The following is a 26,499-nucleotide window of genomic DNA, read 5'->3' as shown; positions in this document are numbered from 1 at the left end:
GTAATCATGGAAATGAGGGAGATTGTGGTCAAGACCCTCACTTCTCATTTCTCTTTCTTTCTGGCAGTCTATTAGTATCTTTCTACCTCAACTCCACTTTCCTCCTTTGATATACTTCACTTACAAGTATGACCAAATATACATAGTAGTGTGATACTTGCTTTGAGTTCTCCATAATACACTTGTTGTGGTCCTTTCTGCAAGGCTTTGTAACCCTCTTGATTTATTGTAGATCTTTGCTATTCTGTCTTTCCCACGTGCATTTTGGCAAACCGAGAGGTTGGATTTTTATCTAGAAAGATACTGACCCTATAATGCTGCATGAAGTGTGCATTGTGTATGACTGTGATGAAAGAGCAGTAGAATGGGAATATTTACAGGACTCACAGTGGGTAAGGACATGTACTGTGATGTTTGAAAGTCTGAGTCTCTGCCTGCAGAAAGATTTGTGTAGACAAATGGAATGCATCATTGTGAGTGATTTCCTCATTCAAGCATGTAATTAAGGCAGTCTTTGTCCATATTAAAAAGTAGCCTCAAAGTCAACTCTATTTCTCTTAAACTGTGTAGTATTTGACGTAATTTTCATTGAATAAAAAGAAACTAGTTTTCTAACCTTGTAGAAGGAACTTTGGATTCACAGTACTGTATTAAACCTATATTCAGCGGCTGGTGCCTATAAATACTTGTATTGTTCAAACAGGTAAAAATTGTGTTAGCGTTTGGGAGCAGGTGTGGATTGGGAATTCCTTCTCAGCTCACATGGTTAATCATTTTTGCTGCTTGGAGGCACGTGGGTTGATTGTGTAAGCTATCCTGATTTCTTACAAGGCAGTTGTTATGTTTGAAGTATGTAGTATGTTTGACTTGGGAACTAATGTATTTGGTATTTAACAACCTGGCAAGAAGAAGCTATATACCCAAATGCATGATCAGAAATAAGATTGGAAATGTAGCTGTTATTTTCCCTTGTCTGTACCATCCCTAGGAAGCCATATGCCACCCCTAGGCTGGCATAATGGGAGGCTGTATTAATGATTATGAGCTAGAAATAATCCAGGAGGAGTTGAGTGGCCTTTGCTTCTAGCTTTTTGAGAAAATACCTCATGGACTCAGTAGGATCTGAAATATGTTCTGGGGTAGCAGTCATAATTAATAATAGAATTTCCCAATGTCTTCTCTTGAGAGATTTATTTTTCTTTTGGCTAAATCAGTTGGGGTCTTGTAAAGTCTTACATCTAACAATCTGAGTGGAGGTTTAAGCAAGAAGGTGAAGATTTAAAGGGAGTTGTTGACTCACCTGCTAACAGCAGTAAGCATCTTAGGTGTGCAGCTTAGACAGCCAAGCTGTAAGATTCCTATAGGCATTGGGTGCTTGTCTGTTGGCAGCTTGCAAAATGAAAGCTGTGCGTGTACACGTATAAAAGTGGTGATGGAAAAAGAGAACATGGGAATGGGCTGAAGTATTAAAGCAAGCAATGAAAGCAGATGGTTTACTTTAGATTTTATAAAATAGGCTTCTCTTTATTTTAAATGAAAACTGTCAACTGTCAGCACTGCAAACCTATCTTCAGCAGTGCCATAACTATTAGAAGTGCAGTTGTCCCTGTATTGTAAAAGGGCAGAGGGTTTTTCTGATGCTTCCCATCCTCATATTTATAGAATCAAGCATGCTCTGTATATGTTAGTTGAGCATTTTCATCACAGCCTCATCTCAGAATGGTTTGCTGTTCAGTTGTCTCTTTCTGCTTGCTCTCCTGTGTCAGTTGGTTACATCTCTGACTTTCATTACATTTAATATTGATACTGCTTCAATTTTCCACTGAACTAGAAGTGTTTAAGGGTTTGGAGTGGGTATTGAATATTTACTGTTCAAATTCTTTAGTGCCTCCCATGATGACAAAGCTCGGAGTTGGATTATTTCCTTATGGAGAAAGGACTCTGCTAATTCAGTGATGTCTGGTCATCCAGATGTTAGAATATGTGCTGCAGAGCTGCACTCATGTTGGTATCTGAAGAGAAGTTGTTGTTTTAGTTGTTTTGGGCACCTGCTGCCACTCATTTCTTGCATATCTCACTCCATCTCCTTTATGGGCGATGCCCATAAAAGTAATCTGTGTTCAGTTCTTAAGCAGAAGATCTCTACCAGTCTGGTGGTCTGGGATCCTGAGTCATCGATCATGCTGTAGTCAGATTAGCTGTAGGGTGGTGTTAGGGTCCGTGGCGAGGTGATGGGCAGCCAGGTTCTGACTGTTTCTACTCAGGTCCCAAAGGTGCTGCCCACCCTTAGGCCACTTCATCGTGCGCATCCCTTTGTCCAGCGTTACCGACTGCAGAACCATATTTTGATTGCTAACCACTTTTTTAACGTTTCTTCAGCCTGTGACAGACACAAGTGGTGTGTATGGGTCAGGCAAAAGAAAATGCTGGAAATCATCCTTAAGGGTGAAGGACTGTTTTGACACAGTATTTGTGACTTCACTGATAGGTGGGAAAATATCCCCTGCTTGCAGAACCAGTGTTCAAATGTGAAGCTTTCAGAAGTACAGATGCGTGTTGTTCCCATATCCAACCAGAGTCTACTTCAAGCTGGCTGTGTCATTTTTTACCCCTATAAATACCTCGGACAGGGGTTGCTGATTTGACCTTGGGTCCCATTTCAATAATCGCTCGCTTCTGATCCAGTCAAAGGGAATATCTTGGTTTGGTTTTGACCCCAATAATAGAGTTCAGTATTGGTTCAGCTGTCCATTGGGTTATCTGAGTAACCCACTTGCTGCAGGAGAAGAGTGCAGCAGTACTGAGGGTGTGAAGTGATGGCTGTGCCCAAGGGCAGGGATTTTAATGCTCACACCTGCAACTGGGAGCTGGAAGTGAAATCTGGTTAGGAAGCAAGGAAGCCAGATGTTACTAATTTCTTACAGTTAGCTTAAACTTGGAAAGTACTGTTGGACACACTGCATCTCTTATTATCAGCGATGATAAATGCAAGCCTACTGAAAATCTTGGCACAGACTTAAGTAGTAGTACGACTTACACCAGTAGCCAGGGTTTTCATTTTTTGTGTTTTATTATATTTTATTTAGTCTGTGCTTCGCTCCAGACACAATTCTTTCCCAGCCCAGGAATATCTCCTATTGCATTAAAACCTGGTTTAAGTTTCCCCTTCCCTTTCATTGGACTACATCCATCTGTTGCTGGTGTAATAATTTTTCTTCCTTCTTGAAGGTGACAAAATTAAAGCCTTTGGCAGTACTGGCGGAGAAGATGCCCTGAGGTTAGCAATGGTGTAATTGTACCGTTGTGCATTATAGTTAATAGGGATACAACAAGGATCACATTTTAGTGAAGAGTTCTTGCTCTCAGCAGCTGCCCTGTGCTACTGAGTCAGTGCCCCGTGATTTATTTTGTCATGCAAGTATTTGTCCACCAGGGATGTGCCAGTGGCTTTGGTGTCTCAAGGATGACGTGCACATCTAGTAATGAGCTGCTGGTATGCATGACCTACCTGCTGAAATAATCATGCTACAAAGAGCTCTGTTTTTCCTGTCCATCTGCCCAGGATGGACAGCCTTGCTGTTGTTAAAACACTAAGCACATCTGTCCAGACTGTAAAAATCAGAAGAAAAATATTATTCGGATCAGGTGCTTGGCAAGATGGGTCAGTGATTGCTGGTCAGCACCTGTTGTGTGTCAGGTTGTTTGGCCAAGGACTTGATGCCAGTGTATCAAACCTGCCTTCAGGAAGGGCACTGGCTTTCTCTTGCTGAGTTTTCCCAGCTGTTGTGAAGGATGATGATGGGCAACACACGCAGTGGGTGGCACATCACCCCTCACTTACCTGAAGTAGCTGCTGTGTGCCTTGAGAATGATGGCAGGTCTCATACACATATTATATTCCACTGTCTGCTCCATCTGGCACCGAACTGTGACCAGGAGGAAGGTTCCTCCTGCCCTGCCAACATCTCCCAAATAAATAATCATCATAATAATGGCTGGTCTGGAGTTCCTGCTTATGGGGAGAACTGCTGGGCAGCTGGGGCCCTGAGAGGCAGGGAAGACTTTGCAGCCCTTGATGACAAATGAGAGCTGTGGCTGCCTCATAAATGCTTTGGCTTCAGAAGGGGGTGTTTATGGGCATGAAATGTTTATCGTCTTGCACTTGCTTTGCTGCTGCTGGGTTACTGTGCAAGTCAAAAGTAGTAATAAGTAAGAAAGAGGTAATGCTGCAACCTGCTGGATCTGCTTGGCTTGCCAGCAAATGAAGGACGTGGAAAGAGTTTTGTAATGTGCATGAAGTAGTATTTGATCCCCTTTGAAGGAGGATCCCCTCAGTCAACTGGCTTTCTGTTGAGAGGCACTCTGAGGTTGTCGTGTCAGGAAGACCACTTGCTTTTGAGGTCAGGTGCCTGAATGCTGCCTTGGCAAAAAGATTCATGTTCTTCACGAGCAATTTGAAAGCGTGGCTGTTGGTCTGCTCCTTTTGGGTGTCCCAGTGCTGCCCCTCCGTTGGTGCAGTTGTGGATGGTGCTGTGCAGTGCCTTGTGTGACACCCTGGCTGCTGCACAGCAGTATGTGCTTAGCTCCGGCTCTGAGGGGGCATCCTGCAGCAGTCTTCAGTGGGTCTGCTTTGTTTTTATTTCAGGGGAGGTGTGCTTCTGCTTTAATAGCACAGTTCCCAACAGGGGACAGCACTGCACTATTTAAGATGCTAGTCATTTTTAAGGAACTTTTCTAAACTTGTCATCCTAAAAGCTATATTGTGCAGCAGCAGGCGGCCTCCATAAATCACTGATTTCTCTTTTTCTTCTCTTTTCCTTCCTTTTTCTCTCGTGCTCTCTTTATTCCAAGCCTGCGGATTTGGACGCCTGGGTAAGCTCGCTTTTTTTTTGTGTCTGGATCTTGCTTATTCCAAGTGTCATGTTGTTACTGCGTGCGTACAGATTGTTATTGCTGAGCACAGATGCAGGATTTTATTTTCTGTCATTACATTTTAAAAGGTGTTCAGCTAGAAAATTGCATATTATTTCCTCCATAAAGGTTTTCACTGGTTCCTTTTGTGTAGCTTACAGCTGCTGAAACCAAACTTGGTCTGGTGATGTGTGTAGTTGGCGAAGACAGTGGCAGAAACAGGAGGAAATGAAGGTTACACCAGTACTGCTTTTTAAGGCTGTTAGACTGCATCTGGGGTCTGAAACAAAGCAAGCAGTTGCCAGCCTTCAAGAGAATGAGATGGGGGGACAAAAAGCCAAGTGATGTGGTAGGCCTTGCCTGTTTGGAATAGTGACTGCAGGCAGCTCCACGTTGTTGGTGATTTTTCTGCTGATGCAAATGGAAGTTCAGTCAATGCTCCCCTGTGGTTGCTGGTCTGGCACAGCCCTCCCTGTAGAATTCTGCTGCTTACTCTGGGGCATGATGTGTGCTGGCTGCCCCTTGCTGCTCGCATTGTCCTTTCAGCCCCGCTGTTCTCTTTAGGCTTGGCCAGAAGCATGCCAACCAGCTGATTTTGGAGGTAGTGCTGTTCTTCAGTGCGTTGCTATTAATTCCTTTGTCTGCTCTTGGAGCCTTTAATAGTATTTATTTTTCTCCCCTGCCTCCTGGGCTGCTGCCAGGGCTGGAAGAGACACTGGAAAGCATGAAGTGTAAGAACTCAGGTTGGTGAAGGTTTGGAAAGGCAGGTTGAAGTACCCAGCCCCAACACCTGCCGTGCTGCTGCATGGATGTTGGTGGGTGTCTTTGCAGGAAGATGGCGACTCTTCTCAGCAAAGTGCAGAACCAAGGCGTCCAATAGAGGCTTCAGGACCTTTCTTCATCCCTGTAGCTTGTTCCCTTGGGTTGCTTATGACTGCTTCTCTGAGCATCATCTCACTTGTTCCTCTGTGGCTGGTGAACGTGTTTTGCCAAGAAGATCAGTACTTTTATAATAACCTTGCCAACTGCTCTGACTTACCTCTGAGGAAGGAGATTGAGGTGTGGACCATCCCTTCTAGGCTGACTCGTCCTTTGCGAGGAGGGGGCTTTTTTTCTCCCAGTGGTCTTTTCCATGCTGTCTCCCAGCAGCACTGCAGGTCTCCAGCAGCTGCAGGCTGTGTTCTTCCTGCACTTGATTCCCACATGCTGCAGTCCCTGCTGTAATCTAACCCTGCCTAGAAGCCCTTTTAAAGCAAATTTCCTTCCTAGTTTTCACATTTAACAAGGTGATGAGAAGGAAACTGTGATTAAAAGTAATAAAACTCTGCTGTTATTTCACAGAGGAAAACCAAAGCTGATTTGTGAATGGGTGTAGCTAGAGTGAAGCCCAGCTCTACCAGACCAGGTGCACAGTGTGCTGAGCTGTGTGTTGGCTGCAGCTCAGGGTGAGGCTCAGTTTCTTGCTCTGTTCAGAGAGAATGAACCAATAATTCATTAACTCAATTAAGAGACTTGTAAAATATTTCTCTTGGCCTGGCTGTCAGCTAGCAGGCCAGTGCTTGGATTCTTCAGCAGAGCCAGTTTGTAATGTGTAGCTCTAGAAATGTGCTGTCACAGTTAGTTTCTAAATGGATTACTGGATAAAGGGTGGGGAGGAGGCATGGAGTCATGCATGCCTGTGCCTCAGCTCTTTGTCATGTTTCACAGTGGCATCTAGATAACCTGAAAAACTTCAGGCTCCGGAAAGAGTTTGAAGATTTAAAAAGTAGGAAGAACTTGAGCCAGTCCAGGTATGCATGTGCCTGGAAGCTCTAGTAGCATGCTCATAGCTTATCTTCACTGTCGTTTTGTAGGAATTTAATGCTTTTAACTTCATTGCAAAGAGTTCCTGAGCTGGAGATGCTCAAGACCTGCCTGGACACCTCCCTGTGCAACCTGGCCTAGGGAGCTGCTTTGGCAGGGGGTTGGACTCAATCTCTAGAGGTCCCTTCCAACCCCTACAGTTCTGTCATTTCCTAAATGAATCTGATGGTTTTGTGAAGAGGGAAATTGCTTGCTGCGTACCTTCTATTTGGCAAATATTTGTCTGTCCTGTGTTACTCTTCAGAATGTTGAGTGTATCTGGGTATTTTACAACCAACAGTGTTCTGCCTCTTTGTTTTCTGTACTCATTCCTCCTTGCCGTGACAGTGCTGTGTTCTACAGTACAGTTTCTCAGATGTCATCTCCAGGCTTTGGTTGCCTCTCGTGTGCCACGTTTCAGCTCAGATGTCATTTCTGCAGCATGGATGAGAAATGCAGCTTTCCAATATGTGATTTTTCAAACCACTGTCTTATCGTGCACGTCTTTCCTTCTTCTTCCATTCTTTATTTTTCAAGGCCTTCATGTGAAAAGCGTATCTGATGCTTTGTTTGCCACCTGCAATCTCAGTCCCCTGTGAAATTGTAATCATCTCCATGGCAGCCAGTTCTGTCTGGGACATCACAGGCTTCTGACTTGAGGTAGGGAAAAGGAGGCAGGACAAGAGGAACTCTTAATAAATATCCTGTGTTCGTAGAAATATCCCTTGTTGCCTAACCCAGTTTGGAACAGTGAATATTTCAAGTGATACGCACCCTGACTGTACCATTCATATTTCAAACATCATCATAAAGTGTACTAAAGTTTCTAGTAAGAACAGCTGGGAGTAGAGAGAAACAGAAGCAACTTTTAAGCAGATATTTTGCTCCATAGGATGTTTCTCAGTGTACTTGAGCAGCTCTTTGAAACACTGAAAATATGTTTGAATTGTGAGTAAAAATTTTCACTGCAAACTCTGGATCACTCTGCAATTTAATGGTGGTAATGTGGGATCATCTGTGTATGCCAAGGTCTTGCCCACTAGCACTGTTTCGTGGGCTGTTTTTCTTCTCCCAGAGAAGTCTGCTGCTCCAGAAGAGTAGCACTGCCACGTCATTCATTTGCTTGGACTACAGAAAAACTTTCTCACTTTTCATAGGATCAGTCCTTTGGCTGTTTCCATCTTGTATTATGGCTTTACACTGAAAGCTGCTTCTATCTTAATTATGCAGGAGGGACAGCACTCTGTTACTCTTCTTTCATTTCCTTATGTGTTTTATCCTTAAGGAAATGTGAAGCACTTTTTTAGTAATCTTATTTTATGGGTATTATGCAGAAAATTAGCAGGAGAATCAAAGTCCTTTGCATCCCCACCAGACCGCTGTCCCTTCTTCTTCTGTTTCGTTTCAGCTGAAATTGTCTAGTCCTGTACTGAGCATGGATCTGAGTTCAAAAGGATCATTCCAGTTCCCTTATTAAAAAAAATGGAAATCCTGGCAGTTAGAAGGTGCCCATCAGTGCCCTTATTGTTGTGGAGGTGTAGCTCATCTCTCACTTGGCCTATCCCTTGCTGGAGGTTATACAGCAGCTCTGGCTAAACCAAAGCCAGAGATTTTGCTGTTGAGCAGGAGTCTTTGAGAACAAGGGCATGTAGATGTGAGTCTGCAGTGCTTGTGCCTTATCCTGGCCCTGCTGACTGGGCTGACAAACATGAGAACCAGGGTTGTTTTTTTAATTTTTATTTTAAAAAGAAACAGACCCCCAGCCTCTGTTTCACGTGCTCATACTTTGTTCATCAGCCATCTCTCATCTCTCTTCTCAGCCATATTTATACCGCTGTAGTTCATCAGCAGGGGAGCAGAAAGGAGGAAACGCATGGCAACTTGCTTTCAGATGTAATTTTTCTCATTAACAATGGCTGTTGGCTGTAAAATGACAGGTCTGAGCCTGCGGGGATGTTTCTGTCCCAGTTGGTTAATCGTGTTGGACCAGCATTTTCTGTGATTGTACCACCATTAGTGGGATGCTGTAGGTTAGCACCCGTGGTCAGCTGGCTACTCGTGTAGTTGTGAAATATCTTCTGAGTGGTGGTAACTTATGAGGCCCCAGAGACCTTGCAGTGGGGTGGGAGGAGAAACACAAGTGCCATTCTTCCTGCTATTGTTGCTTTTTATTTTTAGATTGAAAAAGTTTGGCTCAATTCCATTGATGCCACATTTTCTTAATGCTAGCTGAGCTTAGGAGTGGGAATGCAGCGAGGTGCTGCCCGTCGTAAAGAGCTGAAAGACAAAAGCTGTTGCTATGAACTGTTTTATTTTAACTTTTTTAACTGGCCGTTGTTAGTTGGTGACCAGGTTAGGCCTTCATGCTTTTGTATACCAAACTTTGGAAGCGTGATGCTTCTACTTGAGACGAAAGAGAGGAATTCTGACTTAATCTTCCCTCCAAAGCTGCATCACCTGACTAGAGGAGCTCTGGGGGTGCAGCTTGGTAGTGTACGTGCAGAGGGTGTGTAAGCAGAACACTCAATTGTATGGCAGTGGCTTTAACTATGTGTGCTATAACATAGATTCACATTGGGTGTTTCCCTTAACGATTGTAGGGATGTTTTGTCTATATAAAAGTTTTCTGACCCTCGAAGGAGAAGTGTTTATGGAGTGGAGAACTTGAGGCTTATTTTTAAGGTAGCAGGAGGGAATTTGTAATAAGCATCATGGTTCCTGTAACATGGGTAAGGCAGACTTCAGAAAAGGACAGTTGGTAAGTCCAGATGCATTACCTTTGTGTGCTTATAAACTTTCGTATAAAAAGGAGGAATAAAAACAAGGGAATATGTTTGAGTATGTTACTAACTGGTGTTTCATGCTGGTGGGGATAGTCCCAGATGAACCAGATTGACAGGGATCCCATACGCCAGAGCAAGGTGGATTTTCTGAGTTCCTTCCAGTCTGCATCCCACGTGCTTTCCGTGCCCTCACTTTCTTTACCTTAAATTTCTTCTTCTGCTCATTCTCCTTCGTTCTTCTTCCCAGGCCGTGGAGCTGCAGGGCAGGGAGGCAGAGCTGAAGCGGCAAGAGGCCTTCTATAAAGAGCAGTTGGCCCGCATTGAGAGGAAGGTAAGGCCAAGCTGTCCTGTGTGGCCTCCAGCTCCTAACGGGACCGGTTGTGGATCTAAGCAGAGAAGCAAGCACTGTGCTGAAACCTGGAGCTGTCAGCACCCTTTGTCTGCCCCCTCTTTATGTAATTAAATAATGAAAGAGCTGAACAAACAGAGCCTTTTGAAGAACTCAAGTTTAGAGATGAGTGGTTTTTAACTAAAAAACAAATGTTCATAGTGATTCAAACTTTTTTCCATTATGGGGTTTAGATAAAAGCTAGATTTGCTGTGTTGTTTTTTTTTTGTTGTTGTTAAAAATCCTCACTAGGTCTTTTTTTTTGTTTTTTTTCTTAAATCACAAATCTCTCTCTAAATGTGAATTAAAGTTGTATTATTAATTGTCCTCTGGGGAGCCCAGCAGTTCAAAGGATGTTGCTGCAGCGCGCTGTTTCTTGCTGGATAAGCCTTTGAAATGAACTTGATTTGAAGAGACGCTGTCAAGCATCTTTTAAGCCTGAAATGACCTTTGAAAATCCATTTAGGGATTTGAATCTCTCCCTTAAATGTGGGGTTTGCTTCTCTGTTTAATTGTTTACCATGATGAGTTTTTAAAAATTGATGCCATAAAAATAGGAGCAGCCATGCTGTTCCTCATGAACTAATGCGGTTCTTACTTCCTGGCAAAATGAAATAATATTATAAGCAGCCTTTATTTTTTAATAAATGTGGAGAATAATGTTCTCCAGTTTGAAGCAATTAGACCTGCTGACAGGGAGTTGCATACATCCAACTCGTTCTTATGTGACTGAAAAATGCAAAGCAATGAACGAGGTGGGTCGTAAAGAGATGGAAATCAATCAGCTTTACTACAGTCATGTAGCAACATGGTGAATGTGGAACGCAGGAGAACTACAGATTACAGTGCTGATAGAAAGCTACTAGCACGCTTCTTCCCCCTCTCATTCCTTGCTGCTGCATGATTGTCCATGCAGCAGTTTGGTTTGTTTAAGCCACTGATGGTGAAACATGCCCACGAGCAATTTCGTATGATGCAATTTTGCAACACTTTAATCTATACAGTTCATTAAAAAATAAACTATTAAAACTACCACTTAGTGCTGCATTCAGATTTTAAATTCTATTTCCAGATAATGGGGATTGTTCAGTGGAATTGCAAACAATCTAGCAGCTATCGTTCTAATTATCACAGTTGCCCATATGTTCATATGCAAAGGGAATTTTTGCAGTTTCTTGGTCTCATACTGTGTGCTTCCATTACGTTCTCACCAGATCTGGTCTCACGAAGCAGAAACTGCAGGGGAAATTTCTCTGTGTGTGTGTGTCCCTTATGGGCAGTGGAATGGGGAGAAGTTTGTGGCCAACCTGCCCTGTGCTCCTCTTCAAGTCTTCTGTTGCATTTAGCATTTTCCTGTTCAGATCTGTGTCCCTTGTAACGAGGTGATGAAGCAATGGACTTGGGTATTTTTATTTTTTGGTGCTGGGTTGTTTCAGGGGAGTAAGGTTGCTTGCTCGTAGCCCTCTGCAAACTGTGGAGGTGCACAGAAAACTGCCTTTGAGTTCTTACATATCTAAAGAAAAAGCAGATTAAGAAGTGCAGGGTTTCTTTCCTCTCCTGAAACACTGGGAAGTTTCTGACCCTTAAACACTAGCATTTTGTTCGTAATAAAATGGAAGAATGCCTTCAACCATTAGACTGGAGTGGGAGGTGGTGGGGGCTAGAAGGGAGATGAGAGAAATGTACTTGAAACGGTGTAATAAAGCTTAATTGTATTAGTTTTGAAAAAGGTTTTCGATCTCTGTGGATAATTTTATTCCTATAATGGGTGGAAAGATGGAAAACACAGCACAGAACAATCTTTTTTATTAGCTGTTGCTTTTATATAATTCTGCTTTTATTTGTTGAATACACGCAGACCTTGACGTGTACTTATTTATTTATTTAGCCTTCAGTTGTGCCAAAGTCTTCCAACTCGGGCTTTTATTTATGCCTATATATAAACACACATGTAGCGTATGTACATTAGGGTGAAAAAAACAACATAATATAGGTGTATTAGAAAAATAAAGTGAAACTATCAGGGAGAATGAGCTGAGAGAAGCTTTGAAGAAGTGTCCTTTCTCTTGCTGGAGCGTGATCACTGCTTGCTTGAAGGTGTTGGGCTAGGGGTGAAGAGTTGTGGTGGCTCAGTGTGGAGTTAGAAAGCCAAATTTTGTCTTCCTAGGGTCCATGCTGACCCTCTCACCTCCCGTCTTCCATAAACTCAGTTTGGCTTTGTCCCTACTCCCTCCTGACAACGGAATTCAAGATGGCAAGTCCTGTAGGTTTGTTTCGAAGGGATTTGTTTTGAGCAGTTCATGGGAAGAACCATCACCTTCCTGGTAGGATGCCAAGACCAGCTGTGTAGTTCAAGAAGCATACCTCTTACAACACAGAAGCTGCTGAACTGTGTCAGACAGACTGCCCTTGGTTCTTCTGACAGTGGTCAGCTTACAAAGGCTGCGTGGTAAGATGCAAACAACCACCAATCCCCTTTAAACAAAGGAATCCCCTTGGAGAATGGCTTTGAGAAAACTCTGAAGCGTTGTCGATCGCTGACATGTGGCTTGCTGCACAAGTTTGTTTTCATTCAGTATTTTCATTTGCTGTAATGGATCCTGGGTCACTGCCAGCATTCTTGGCTGCTTTTTTCTGCACTTGTTTAGCTCTTTCCCTCAGTATCATGTGGCACCGTGTGCCACGGGTTAGCTATATGCACTGTAAATTCTTTTACCGACTTCAAATAGTCCTTGTCATTTAATATGCCTTATGTGAAGGGGATGAAAGGAATTCTTCATTAGTCATTCTCTGTAGCTTTCTATTCTGTTCCCTCTTTTACTTTCCCACTAAGCTGAGCAGTCCTCACCTTTTCAGCCTCTGCTTGTGTGAATGTTATTTTTCCAGGTTTCTCATTCTACTTGGTTGTCTCGGAGCCCTTTTCCCCTGCAGTTCTGTCTTTGAGACGTATTGACCAGAATTGAACTCAGTAGTTCCCTTGAACGAGGTAGATTGTGTGAATATATTATCCCTTTACTTTGTAATCTCTAAAAGAGTACTGTAATCTACTGGACAGAGCACAGAATTGGAAGCAAAAAACTCCTCATTTTCTAATAGCTGTTTCTCTTTGGGGAGTTTGAAACAATTACTTAGTCCATCTATCTCTGTTATTCCATCTGTAAGATGGAATAGCTTATAAAGGGAGGGCAAAGTGCTGTGAAACAGTAAAGCTATACAAATGCTAAAAAGGTTTTGCATGAGATGAGCTACGGGTGTACCTTATTTCAAATAGATCTTAAAGTGGATTTTTGCTAGACAGCTTTTCATTACATTTTTTGCAGGAAGGGGCATGTGTTAAGAAATCATTTCAGTGCTTCTTCTGGGTTTTTCCCCATGTCTTCTAAGAAAATTCTGGAAGAAGAAAGCCTGAGTGCAGCAGTGCTTTGTCACGTTGAAGATGCATCTGGTTCAATTTGTTGGTCCTGACTGACTGGCAGTGGCTGCTGAGGGACTGAGTGCAGCATCAGGGTGGCAAGTCAATGTGATACTGCTCCAAGTGCTTTCTCAGCCTGTGCTCATTTGTGACTCAGGTACTTCCTGAGATGTCTCTTTGCTAATCCTAGGTGGATCACTATTATTTTCAGTCTCTTCTTGAGCAGTCCTCCACCCAGCTGTATGTTGTGTCAACTAGTGCTTCCTTCAGTGCTTTGAGATGAGACCTGGGTACATTGATAGGAATGGTTGGACTTTTAACTCTATCTTGTAACAAAGGTTTTACATTCCGTCCGCGTAATTTGGAGCTGTTTCACAAGGAGTGGGTCTCATTTCAACTGTTACTTGAGAGCTGGGCTTAGGCTGATGTTATTTTGTTCCTGATCGTGTCTGATAAACAGGGGCAGTAGGAGATGGAGGGAGCTTGTTACAAATCATTAGCATACGCACTGCCCAGAACTGAGATTTGTGTTGAGGAATCAAGGTATTCGCTGTCCTACCACTTCCATATGATAGAAATATCCTTTATATAAGAATGATAAGAAAGAAATCCACTCTCTTCCTGCCACCTTTCAGATACCAAGGGATTTCACTTAGCATTTTAGTTGTATAGTTTCTCCCAAGTAAATATTTGTTAGATTTGTTTTGCTATTTGGCCTCTTGCTTGGTTTAACCTAACAAAATTTAAGGGCAATGCTACAATACAGAAAAACCCAGGTAGCTGTTTGAAGAAGTGTAAAGCAGTGGAGAGGCTGAAGGTAATCTCAGCAGATGAAGTGAAACTCTTCGCTGTAGACTGATGTCTGTTGTTTGTTTGAATTTTCCTAAGCTGCAGCTCCCACGTTATCTTCTATTAGGTGGCAATGGACTACTGAGAGCTCTGGGTACATTAATATACAATGTTTTCTGCTTGTAGCTTTTCAGAACAGTAAGTAGCAGAAAAGGTATTTGTAAGCTGTGGTGTATTTATGCAAGTGGGAAAGGAATGCATTAAAGAAATAGCATTTTTATTAATAAAGTAGACTGCACTTCTTTGCTTAGCTTCACACATCTTGTAATTTGGTGTGTGGCGTTCACCTGGCTTGGATTGCTTAAATGAATCTCTTTTTGCCCATGTACTTACTATATAATTTGTGTTTGCAAGGCGTTTAGCACGTGAAAAATTGGAGAGAAGTGAACTTACTCTCGTTTGTTATTCTTATTGGCCTTGATCGTCGCTCTGGGAGCGGTCTCCCACTCTGTGGGGCAGAACAAACCAACATCCCTTGGCGAAAGTGACAGGAGCTTCTGTTGAAGGAGACAAGGGATCCGTTCCCTGAGCTGGGATCCTGGTGTGGGTCCGTATCTGTGAGACCCAAGGAGCACTCACCCAGCCTTGGGAAGGAAAGCTGTGATGGGATGTGTTCATCTTGAACTGAGCCCTCTGCCCTCTCAGTGGGAATTAAACGTTTGGTGCGTTCTCTACATGATTTGATGGTTCCTGGTGGATGTCGCTGACGCCGTTTATTTTCTCAGTGAAGTGGCCTGTAACATCTCGGGGCTGAGTGTGAGCTATTGCAGTGTGTGTAATGGCTGCTTTCTTTGCCCCCGGTCGCTGTATCACTGGTCGCTAACTTATTGCTCTATAAAGTGCCATGGGATACTCTGAGGGAGAACAGTGAGTGTGAAACTAAGCAGTTCTCCAGAAGAGCCTTTTCCTTTTGGAAGTAATCCTTCCTCCCTCCTTCATAATTCAGTTTTACAATATTTCTGCCTTCCATTTTTTCATTACCTAATATGTTGAAATCTCATCTCACCCCCTGCTGCAAACCTTCCCCCTCTCCAAACTGCTGCACTGCATTGTGTGCTACAGCAGCTCTGCTCCACAGTAGTGGTTTGCCTTTCAGACCAGTGGAGCAGTATAATGAAGCACCCAGTTCATCCAGCTGTTGATTTTCATCTTCTGAGCGCAGGAAGGTTAATCCACGGTATGGTTTTCTGAAGTAGACTGATAAGATCCCTCCTAATCATCCAGATCACTTCCCAGTAGCTTGGGCTGGCTGGCTGAGGCTGTGCTGTTCCCATTCAGGCTCTAGCCTTTGGATTCTTAGAGCAGTAAGATTTTATCCTGCGTGTCAGTGAAGTTTCTAAGCAGCAACAGAAAGAAATAATAACAGAAGTGGAATTGCCATCTGAAGTGCTTTTGACCTTCCATCCCCCTCCTCTCTCTCAGTTACTCACAGACACTGAATGTTATGCTGGCTGAGGAGGGGGGACTGCAGCATCCCGATTCCTTCTTCCTGCTGGTACCCACAGAGCAGCATGGGACAGAGGCTGTGCTTCCACCCTTGCTCTGCAGCATCCCTGTCTGCAGGGAGAGGCTGCTTCATGCTTCCACCTGCTGCCTTAAGCCTGCTTCAGTGTCTTGTGCTCAGTTCCCCCATTTAATGGCTGTTTTGCTGAAAGCTTGTAAAGTTTAGTAGTTAATATACCTCAGTATGCCAGCTTTTAGAGATCAGATAAATTGATTGGTAATTTGATGAACTCAAGGAACATCTATAATAGGGTAAATAAAATGTGTTAGATGTCAGCGGTGCCTCTGTGCCTTCTCTGCAGCCTGTGTGTTTGCTCTTCAATATGTGTTGACTGATGTACAGTACATTACATCAAATTACGAGCAGCTTCTATGCAAACAGCAACTAAGTGTTTTCTTCCTTTTCAGTCTTCAGGATTAGTGTAGAGATGCATTTGCCGTCTGCGTGCTGAAGGGTGAACTGTCAGAGCCTTCTGGGTGATTTTGTTTCCCTGGCATTTAGAGTACCTTTGCAGGGAGGGAGAATGATGCTCATGGGCTGCAGCGTCTTGGAGGAATCCATCCTCAGGCTCGACTTGTGAAATAAATGTGGCAATGTGTGGTTTGAACTTAGTGTTTTAACACTGAATTTAGCAGCTGAATTTAGATAACAATCTGGTATCTGGTCTCATCAGTGTATCACTATGAAGACTTGTTAAAGGCAGAACAAAAAGACCTAGAATGTAATCTTGTCTCTTTGTTAGAGCTGAGTGCTGGAGTGTTTGTCCAGTCTGGTCCAAAAAGAGCAAAACAAGCCATACTTTTTGTCTTCCTTTCAAGAGCTTTTTTCATTACCTAATGTTTCTGATGCCACCCCCTTCCTGTTTATATTCAATCCAGTTTTCCCTCCTTATCATTCATTTTCTCATTGCCTGATAGAGTTCTGTTTTCTGTGTTTGTGCCATTCATAAGCAGAGGGGGATTTATAAAAGTATGTATGTACAGGTAGCACTTTAGCAGTAAAGACAGTGCTACTTTCTTAGTGGAAAGCAGGACACACATGCATATATATATATATATATATATAAATTTTGTATATATATATAATATGCTCACACGTGCTTTCTCTGTCTGCCTCAGCTATTTTTTGCTGTGGTATAGTTGTGCTGTAGTACCAGGTACATTATCCTGCTACTATAAATACCAGTGCTGCCTGTTACTTCCGTGTAATTGGCCAACCAGTGTACAATTAATTTTTGGCCCTGTTATTGCAGTATTGGCTATTTTATGAAACTGTGGAGAGCTAGCATGGTGAATTGATTAAATATGTTGCAAACCTTAGGCCAAAGTCTGTGTGTCTGCTGGGATTTGGATGATTGGAGCTCGTGTTCCTCTTGGGATATTCCAGATTTAGGCTTGGCCTTGGAAATTGTTTCAGGTAGACAACTTCCCTGTGCTTGGAGTCCATAGGACTCTGACTCTGGGGAATGTGAGATTTCTCTTTCAGCCTGCAGCATTCCTTCCGTGTGCAGCAGGGAAAAAGGCATCGATATTGCAACTAAAAATAAAACCAAGGCTTAGGTCCATATTGAAGATGTCCATAAATCCTTGCGTTACCCTTACAGAACATGCTTTTATCGTGTCGATATAAAAGATAGTTAATAATTGCTCTGAAAATTGAGCAGAACATTTCAAATTTGTGCTGGATTAAGTAGACCAGGGATCAAACTCTGAAAGGGGACTGCCCTGCATTTACAGTGGCTGTGCTTCTGAAGTGAGGGTGCTCAGTGGTTTACCATGGATGCATTAAATGCACGTTTCGTGACAGCCGAGTGCTGCTTCTCTGGAGGTTTTCCCCCATCTGTCATTCACTTTGAAGAAAATTATAAATAAAACTATTCCAATTTCTTGAACACAACGCACGTTCCCAGAATGACTCAGAAGTAGCTTGTAAATAACATGTTTTAATATGCTTAAATATATGTGTGCTCGGAGGCTTGCTGTGAGGTCTTGAGCCAATGCAAATGGTATTTGTTTTGTCTGTCTCAGTGTCCTGACCCTAGGATGCTATCTGGTGAGTTGTCTGCTTGTTTTTGGGGTTGGCCAGTTGTCCAACTGCCTATTCTGCTGCTTCCCCAAATGATTCCCATCTCAGTTTACCATTAAACACCTTGACTCTAATAATGGGGGTTACCTGAGTCACCCATTTGCTGTCTAGCCCCATTATGAGTACAAAATAATGACTAATTTTGTTTGGTGTTCTGTTTTTACTGAAGGTAACAAATGCATCTGATGGACTTCAGTGCGGAGTCCAGCCCTGACACGTGGGGAGAGGAGGGGTTTGTCCTGCACAGCCAGGTGCTGCAGGGAGAGGCAGAGCCAGAATGCTTCTGTGCTGTCCTCCTGCAAGGGACAGGAGGAGCGAGGGGTGGGAGGGGGAAATGCAGTGCTGGGGTGAAATGCTAAGTGCATGAACATCTTCAAAGGAGACTCCACCACCTCTCTGTGCAGCCTGTGCCAGTGCTCCGTCACTGCCCTGTGAAGAAGTGCATTATTTCAGGAGAACAGCTAGTGTTTCTTTTCCGTCCCAACTACTGCATCTCAAGCTTCTTAAGGAAAAAAGATGCAATTCTTTCTTCTTCTTTCTCCCTATACATTCTTCTGATCACAAGCTGTGTGTTTGCTTGTGTAACTCTAAGCTGCAACAGTGCTGTGAGTTTGCGTGCTTGGGCCAATCCAGGAGTGCCTGGCTTTCTTTTTTTTTCCCTTGGGGTTGTTTTATGATGTATTGGATGCTATACAGAAATCATCTGATTTGCCCTGACACAGAGCAAGCCTTGAACTGGCTGGGCTGTGGTTCCTGAAATGGGGAGAACGACTCACACAGATGTATGAAAAGCTGTGCTGCATGCCTGCCTGGGCATGCGTGTGAACTGGGAACTTTCAGCTGCTCTCTAGAGCTGTTATATATTTTTTTTTAACATGAATTTTCATAATAGCTGTGTATACCATAAAATTTACTGTGGCCTCTCAGAGGATTAAGAATAATATATGAGGTCTTTCACATTTAGGTTGTTCCTTCAGATAGAGCTTCTGTAAGCAGTACCAAATAGCCATTACTTCCTGCTGGCTTATCGTTCATTCATGTGGCACTGAGATAATATCTCTCTCTTCAGTGTGAGGCAAGTGTTTGTTGCAGCTCTTGAGATGCTCTAGCAGCAAAGCTTTGCCAGAATTTTCTGGTTTGGAGTTAAGATGTAATTATTATTCTGTAGCAGGCCAGAAGTGAGAAACCCTCTGCTCACTTCCCTCTAGGTTCTGTATTGCAGTTTTAATCTGGTGGACCAACTGCTGTTGGAAGCTGCAAGTGATGGCCTGAGCTGGGGCTGTGACCATCCCTGCTTGGAGGATGGGGGGACATATCCTTTGTCTGCCTGGGGGCATTGGATTTCCATATTAGTGTTTCCTTCTCAATAGCCCCACTATAAAAACACTTCTTTCCTCCTTTGACATCCTGTGGTCCTTCTGCTCAGGGGGGCTTCTCTTTTGGGGACTTCGCAAGCTCTTTGTCAGCTACAGAGGTGTTTCTTCAATGCCTTTTCTTCTTCAGAGGAAGCAAAATGACTCTGTTGAGAACCATATAGAAGATGTCTGAAAGCAGGGAGAACAAGACTGTCAAATGTTGGAAAAGAAATTGCTTACAAACACTTTCTGATTTCTGCCTTGTCCCTATTACCATCATTCCTCCTTTGTCCTCCTTGGCTTTTTATCTTAGGATAAACATCATATTTATTTTCAGTTGACTGTAGGGAGGATTTCAATCCATTTTGAATAGCGAAATAAATAAAAAATGATACTAGTGTTCCTTTCTGTGGAGCAGCTGATGCCTTGCAGGAGAACCAGAGGTTTTATGGCAGCTATCATAAAGGGAGGCCGAAGGGATCTCTGTTCTTCCATCTTCTTGTTATCAGTGCTTTGTGTTATATTTTATTGCCCTTTTTAAGCAATAATCAGTATTTCTGAGTAAAAAGACTCAATAACTGTTTTTTCTCTGATTGTAAAATAAATATACCGTTGTTTTTTATTGTCTAAGCATTTATTAATAAAGGGGAGTAAAGTCAGGTTATCCTCGTAAAACTGCTTTTGAGCTGTGGAGCTGGGAGTTGTTTTCCAGGTAGTCATTAGCTAAGATTTTTACATCACTGAAAGGTAAGTGAAAACTGTCTCCATTCAAGAAATAAGCAGAGCCTAAGGTTTTTTTAATCATTTTTTTATAAGGTTAGCATTTATCAAAGCAGCTTTTGTTCGTTCACTTTCTGGTTGTCCACGTATGGCTTTTTTTTCTTCAGATGCTCTGATTACCAGTAACCTGAGCTTGAAGTTTTGAATAATGAGCTCCTGAGCATCTCCAGACAGAGCTGCAAGCCAGCAGGCACTTCCCCAAGTATGGAGTTGTCAGTGTCATTAACCATGAACAGTGACCTGTAAAGTCCTAGTGGTCTTTTTGGCCGTAATCATTAAACCAGCCTCTACCACAGGATAAAATGGAAAGAGAAGCTGCAAGCATAGGGAGAGAAACCTGACTGAAAATACAAATATCTTCAGAAAACGCTCTGGGAGTAATAATAATAAAGAAAAAGTATGGTGGCAAAATAAATTGCTGCTGATATAATTTGTCTTCCTTTCCCAAGTTTGCCTCTAGTATGGCAGCTTCTCTTTCTTCGATAAATAAATGCAAGGAAGAGAATTGCTGCCAAAATCTGTCACATTTCTGGAACTTTCAGCCCCTGATTATTCACATTAAGTCTCCCCCCTCCAGCAGTACGGTGCTCTGAATATGTACACCCACCATTCTGTCAGATCCGTGCAGTCTGCGTCTGGTTCATCTTCTGTGTCTTTGATGTGCTCCATAACGTAGGCAAAGAGAGGTCTGATAGTCTCTCTAAAAACCTGACAGTTTGTGTGACAATCTGTCCACGGATCCACAGGCTCCTTGTCAACCAAATGAGCCTTTGAATATTGGAGGTTTTCGGCACTGTGCTTGCAGCATTGCATATGCACTAAGGGGAGAGTACAACAGGCTTCCTTGTAACCTGAGAGATGTCTGCAATCATTTCAGGGACGTTTCATCATTGCTTGTTGGCTGGTTCTCAGCCCTGCACATGTCGGGGTTATTTTAGCAAAGCTTGATTTACTGGGAGCTGCACACGGAGAATAATTTGCAGTCAAGGGTAGAGGAAAGACCCTCGGAGGGTGGAGCTTGCAGGCTTTGGTGTGCTTCTGGCTGTTTGTTTCTTGTAGTGACTCTTCCTTGCATTTCTCTTTACCCAGGGACATGGTGCATTTTTCTTCTGTGTTTCCAGTCCCCTGATGCATCCCTCTGCCTTGGGGCCCTCCTGCTCTGGGATCCCAGTGTGTTGCTTCCCTTAGCTACCTGTTGTGGAAAGGAATGGGAGTGTGGATGTAGTACAGAAGTGGGATAGGAGCTGTTACGCGGGTCAGTTGCCTGCTGTTTAGAAATGGGCTGAGGGCTATTCTCAGCTGAGAGCAGGGAGCTGGAGCTGTCGTGTTCCTGTCCAAGGAAGTGGGAGTTCAGATGGAGGTTCTGTCAAATCCTAGCTTTGTCATGATGGCATCTAACATAGCTGTAATATCCTTGTTTCTTCCTGAAATAAGCTCCTGTGATGGATCTGACGGGGAAGCGTACTTACCATCTTTTTTTTTTTAATGTATGACAAGCACTTGATGGCTGCCAATTTTCTTTTTTTTTTTTCTTTTTTTCCTTCCAAAGTGCTGGTCAGCCTCCGAGTGAAACCTTCACTGCAGTGCTTGGGATGCTCTGATAATTCACGTCTTCCCCTCTCCTCTGCTTGCGCTGCCATTGATTCCCCGCATCCTTGGCAGTCTCTTGTCCAAGGCCCAGCTGGTAAGGGCAGAGCCCTGGGATCAATCTCTTGCTCCTGGCCCTGCGACCAGGTAGGAGCTGCAGGTGCACAGCCACAGTGTGGTCCATGGGCAGCCCAACCAGGCTTTGGTGTTCTCTGCAGTGGATGCTGAAAACCCTTGATGTGTAATTGATGCCTGGGAAGCCCGTTTACCTGTACTTGTCAGGTATAATTGATTTGGGCACTTAATGTGAATTTCTCACCTAGTACTCCTAGCTCCTGTATTAGACTTTCTGCTCCTCTCTCTCCTACTGCAACGTTAGTGTGAATCTGAGCCTTTCACGTTGCTGTTGCTGTCCAGAAAAGCCTGGGTTGCCCACTGGCATTTCATGGCCTTTCTCTTTGAAGGTGCTTTTTACCTTCTGGAGTCTGTGTTTAAAGAATTAATCATGCTATATTTGCAGTCCTTCAGAGCAGTGTGCTTTAAAGCAATCTCGTATAAAAGCAGCATTTAATTCTTTCTGATGGTTTTGTTTTGTTTCACTCCTCCTTCCCCTTTTAATCACCTCTGTAGTAATGGCTTCTTAATGTTGTTGGCTGCCTTTCTGATTTGAAGGCAACGTGAGGCTTTTCTGCTCGTTTCCAGTGAGGCACTCTCACCCAGTTTGCAGCTCTTTGGAGAAGTTCTGATGTTGTTTTCCATGGGGTACGTGTTTTAACTGGACTTCTTCCAGGGGAGATGTGTGGAGACAGTCTGACTCTGGTGTGCAGTTTTGGTCTGAGGCTGCAAACCTGTTCTTACCCTGGTGATGCTCCTCAGTGAGGAGATGGGTTTGATTCACGGTGTGGTGTAGGGCCAGCGTGACCTTTTTGTGCTTGTTATCCCCAGGATAAGCCCAGCTGTGGTGCTTCTCCCCAAGCCTACCTCCTCAAGGTTTTGTGAGGACTGGTATTTTGTGGGATTTTATCTCTGAGAAGCTCTCTAGGTGTGCTACAGAATTAATATTTTGTTTTCAGCCCAAGATAACATTACAGTCAGGAGAAGTGCTGTTCAAACAGGAATATAATTCTGCCCAGAACTAGTTTGACTTTTGTATGCTGTTACTGTGGACATTGCTCTTTCTCTGGCTTCTCTGAATCTTAATCCAAAATTTATGATCTCGCAGCCTGTTGCCAAAGGAAAGAATAGAATGACACAAATTCAGTGCTCGTTTCATTATTGTTCTCAGCAGGAGGAGTGGATGAACCCACACATGAACAGCAAACAACAGAGCTATGTTTAAAAGTTGGCTTTGACTAAAAGAAAATATATTTTCTCCTTATCAGAAAACTGTTGTAGTTGCTTGTGTCCCTCCTCTGTTACCTTTTGAGAGAAAACATTTGAACTATAGTAAAAGCTGTTTGACCCTTGGCTTCTGTGCTCTCGTGATGCACTTTGCATGCAATTTTCTCTTCGTTGTTAATTGGCCTCTGTATATGTGAACTTGTGCTTGAAAGGAATGAGAAAATGCAAGCACTGGCTTTTAGCTAAAGGCAGAGGTTGTTTCTTGCAGTGTGTCCTGAAATTCCCAAGCTCCCAGTTCTGCACCAAGGTTGATAGCAGTGATTGATGGTGTCGATTGATTGCAACGGATCCAAAGGTTCACGCAGCGAAAAGATGAGTTGGGCTCATCTGCCTCAGGTGTGGTAATATTTCAAATCTGTGTAGAGCCATTTGCATGAGACTTCAGAGACATGAGGTCTAACATCCTGATTTATAGCGAGTGTGAACCAGCAACTTGGGGAAGTCTGGGGGACCTGAGTATATCTTCGCTCCCCTGTCCCCAGGCACGTGGCTGGGCAGCAGTGGTGTGCTGGTTTCTCATGGAGAGGTGGGGTCTTATTTTGTACTTCAGCAGTCAGAAGGAGGAATTTGAACGTCTTCTATCTGATATTGGATCCAGGAGCTGTAACCTCTGCTTTCCTTTCCCTTTTCTCTCCTGTGATGTGGCGCCGGCTCTCACGCTCCTCCCAGCGTGACTGTGACTTGTGCTTGGAGGTCTGCTGGAAGCTGCTGAGTGCGACGTCAGGAGGGGGATCGAAGCAATGTGTCTGTCAGGTGCGAGGCAGATTGTACCATCTAATCCCTGGCTGTCGTCTGCAGCATTTGTCAAGGCCTCCACTGGCCTGCTCCGTTTCATCAGGGGTATCGCTAGCATTCATCTAGGCTGGCAGCATTTCAACAGCTGTTAATCCTCTTTGTATCTTTAAGCGCTGTGACCGCTGACAAGCTTCTGTGCTTTGAGGTGTCAAAATATCTGAAGATAGGTCTGGTGATTTTATTTTATTTTATTTTTTTATACTGTTTTAATCCCGACACCTTCTGATCTGTTGACCCAATCTGAACCTGATGAAGGAATCTGTGTCTCAGGCTCGGTTTTTTTGCTGCTTGATGTTTGCCAAAAATCGTGCCTACAATCTAATTCATCTCTAGTTCCTCATGCTCGTGTTGCTTGGTTTTGTGTCTTACATGTTACCGCAAGTAGTGCATGTTTTACTGGAGTTGTGAGGAATGTGGTTTAATGTCAGTGTGAGAATGAGCTGGCAGGGTTTTCTCTTTATGCTTCAATTACTTTCCCTCCTGAAATAGCCCTGAGAAGTCCTTTTGCTAGGTTGTTTTCTTAATTCCTTTGCTTTATGTTGTGGGAAGGACCTGGACGCTCTAGAGAGATGTAGTGGTGGAGTTTCCGTGTGTGGAGGAACCACTGGGAAAATACAGCCTCAAGTTTTAAATTCAGATCCCTTTGGAGAAGGACTTTTTAGTCCGAAGTCTTCTAGAGAAGAGTAGGGGGCAAGGGCATAGCAGCAAAGCTGCTGCAGAACAGCAGCAGAGTGAAGGAAAATAGTTCTGTTGGTCTTTAGGCTCTAGTTATGTATTTTTATAACTTCTCGGTGTTTTTATTATTTGCTACGAACCATCATTTAATAGCAGGGGAAAATCTTTCCAACTAACATTTCTTTGTTTCGGTTGTTCGTCCTCTCTGGAGAGCTCTCTCCCCATATGACATCTCTGATGTTCTGAGGTTGGCTCCCCTAAGGCTCAGCTTTATTGAGAGAAGTGAAACGTTTTAGGTGGTTCATTCATTCTTTCTTTGTCTCTTGTTATTCGAGCCCTTACAGTGTCTTTTGGTCATGTTTTTAAGCTTATTTCTGCAGCTAAGACTGCCAGGAGCTTTATTTAATAATAGTCGAGGTCTCACGTTCAACTTTTTCTTTGTGGGCTGCCGTTTTATCCCAAGCATCGAATATTGTGAGAGTAAATTAAAAGCTGCATGGGTGTCCTCTAATTTTATGTTGAACGTTCTGCTCTGCTGTGTGACTGGATATTGTTTTAGGAAGTTAAAGGCCTTTGCTAAGATTATGGGCAGCTCCATCTTCCTTTCAAGTGCAAACACTGTGCCTTGATCCAACAGAGGAGCCCTTGCGGGTGGGAGGCTCTGCTGGAGTTGCTGGAGGTTTTTGCTGGTTCCTGGCTTGCTTCCTCATTTGCAACCTTAGTAAGTCTTAGGATTTGGAAGGCATTGGTTTATGCACTGCCAAAGCAGCACGATGGGGCAAAATAATAAAAAGGAGGATATCTTGCATCTGCAGCTGTATAGGTTGAGGATATTGGGAGGTTTGCTCCCGAAGGCCAGTGCTGAAAGGTCTTTCCCTGCTGCTAAGAGTAAACACCATTTTCCCAAGGCAGGAAGGGCCTAGAGGCCAGGGAAAACCTGTTTAACAGGCCTTCTTGTTGAACAAACTCAAGTTTACGTAGGAAAACTGTTTTTCTTACTTGAGGAAGCATTTGAAGGTAATGATTCACAGCATCGGAAATACTGCTTCATTTGGTTTAGGTTTTTTGAAGGGAAAGGAGGAGGAAGACGGGAAAGGGTTGAGGTCCAGCACAAGAGGGTCAGTTGAATCCAATGCAGTTGAATCCTTTTAATTTGTAAAGCAGAGCAGCTTTCAGCTTCGGGTTGAATGTCTGTGCCCCTCTTTGATCTTTGCATTGTGCCATGTTCCTTGTGGTTTCTTTGAGGCCGATCTCCCCCTCGCTGAGAATCTTGCCTCTCCGCTCAGGTTCTCACTTGCCTGCTTTTCATCAGCTTCAGGCTCCAGAGCTGTTTCATACTGGTTTCTTTCCCAGCTATTTTTGTCCACGTTTGCAGCTGATTTTGTTGAAGACGGGGCTGGCTGTGGTACTGGGCAGATGAACTCTCCCTAATAAACTGTGCGAGGTTGCGCTGCGTCCGCTGCAGTTAACGGTGCAGTCAACAAATGAATCTGTTGGCAGCTTTTTTTCTTTCTTTGGGTGGGTTAAATGCCAGCCTCATGCTGGGTCTCACGTACAACGTATTTGTTCCTGTTTTCCTCTCCTGCTGCTGTTTTACTGCAGAGTGCTGCAGGCTAATAGTATCTGACGGGGCTACTTCCTATTGCCTGAAAAATGTTTAATTTTACTCCCTTGCTTTCTCACTTTCCCGCTTTCCCTCATTTTGATCTCTCAAATCCAGTCCCTTTGAGAAATCAGACAGTATAAAATATGAAAATTGCTTGGTTAGTAATTGGGGGAAACGATGAGGCTTACGAAACCCACGGAGATAACGCTAACGTCTACTTACTCATATTATTTAATTTTTAATGGCAAATTTAATTAATGGAGCACAGGTCTTGTGGTTTCATGTGTGAATAAGTAACAGCAGGGAGCTGAAAGTCATGAGGTCTGTTTACAGGACAGGGAAAAGGCTCCATTAAAAGCTGAACTTTTTCATTATAGGAAGGAGTAAAATGGGTTTAATAGCATGGAAGTTTGATTGGTATGTAACTGGTAAGTAAATGAAAACATTAATGGCAATTCTGATAGCAAAATGCATTTTGAAGTGGTTACTCATCCATGATTTTTCACTTTAAGTCTTTCTCCCAGGT

The 26,499-nt window shown here is 43.4% G+C and overlaps 2 protein-coding genes across 4 annotated transcripts in view; both read left to right on the top strand.

Annotated features, from left to right (window-relative positions):
• TPRA1 (transmembrane protein adipocyte associated 1) overlaps positions 1–2,816 on the top strand; it is a 42,196-nt gene extending 39,380 nt beyond the window's left edge. For all 3 annotated transcript variants that reach the window (XM_065749265.1, XM_065749266.1, XM_065749267.1), the window contains exon 12: positions 2,806–2,816. The gene's annotated coding sequence lies outside the window, so the exon portion shown is untranslated. The remainder of the gene's footprint in view (positions 1–2,805) is intronic.
• Positions 1–26,499, top strand: part of CHCHD6 (coiled-coil-helix-coiled-coil-helix domain containing 6) — a 96,951-nt gene that overhangs the window by 23,612 nt on the left and 46,840 nt on the right. The window contains exons 5-6 of the mRNA XM_065749270.1: positions 4,852–4,872; positions 9,784–9,867. Coding sequence (XP_065605342.1) covers positions 4,852–4,872; positions 9,784–9,867 — 105 coding nt within the window. The remainder of the gene's footprint in view (positions 1–4,851; positions 4,873–9,783; positions 9,868–26,499) is intronic.

Source organism: Cyrtonyx montezumae, unplaced genomic scaffold, assembly GCF_038088225.1.
Source record: "Cyrtonyx montezumae isolate F1298 unplaced genomic scaffold, pur_monq_1.0 scaffold_6, whole genome shotgun sequence".
Lineage (NCBI taxonomy): Eukaryota > Metazoa > Chordata > Aves > Galliformes > Odontophoridae > Cyrtonyx > Cyrtonyx montezumae.
The sequence above is the reverse complement of the archived record's forward strand: the minus strand, read 5'-3'. Positions and strand labels throughout refer to the sequence as shown.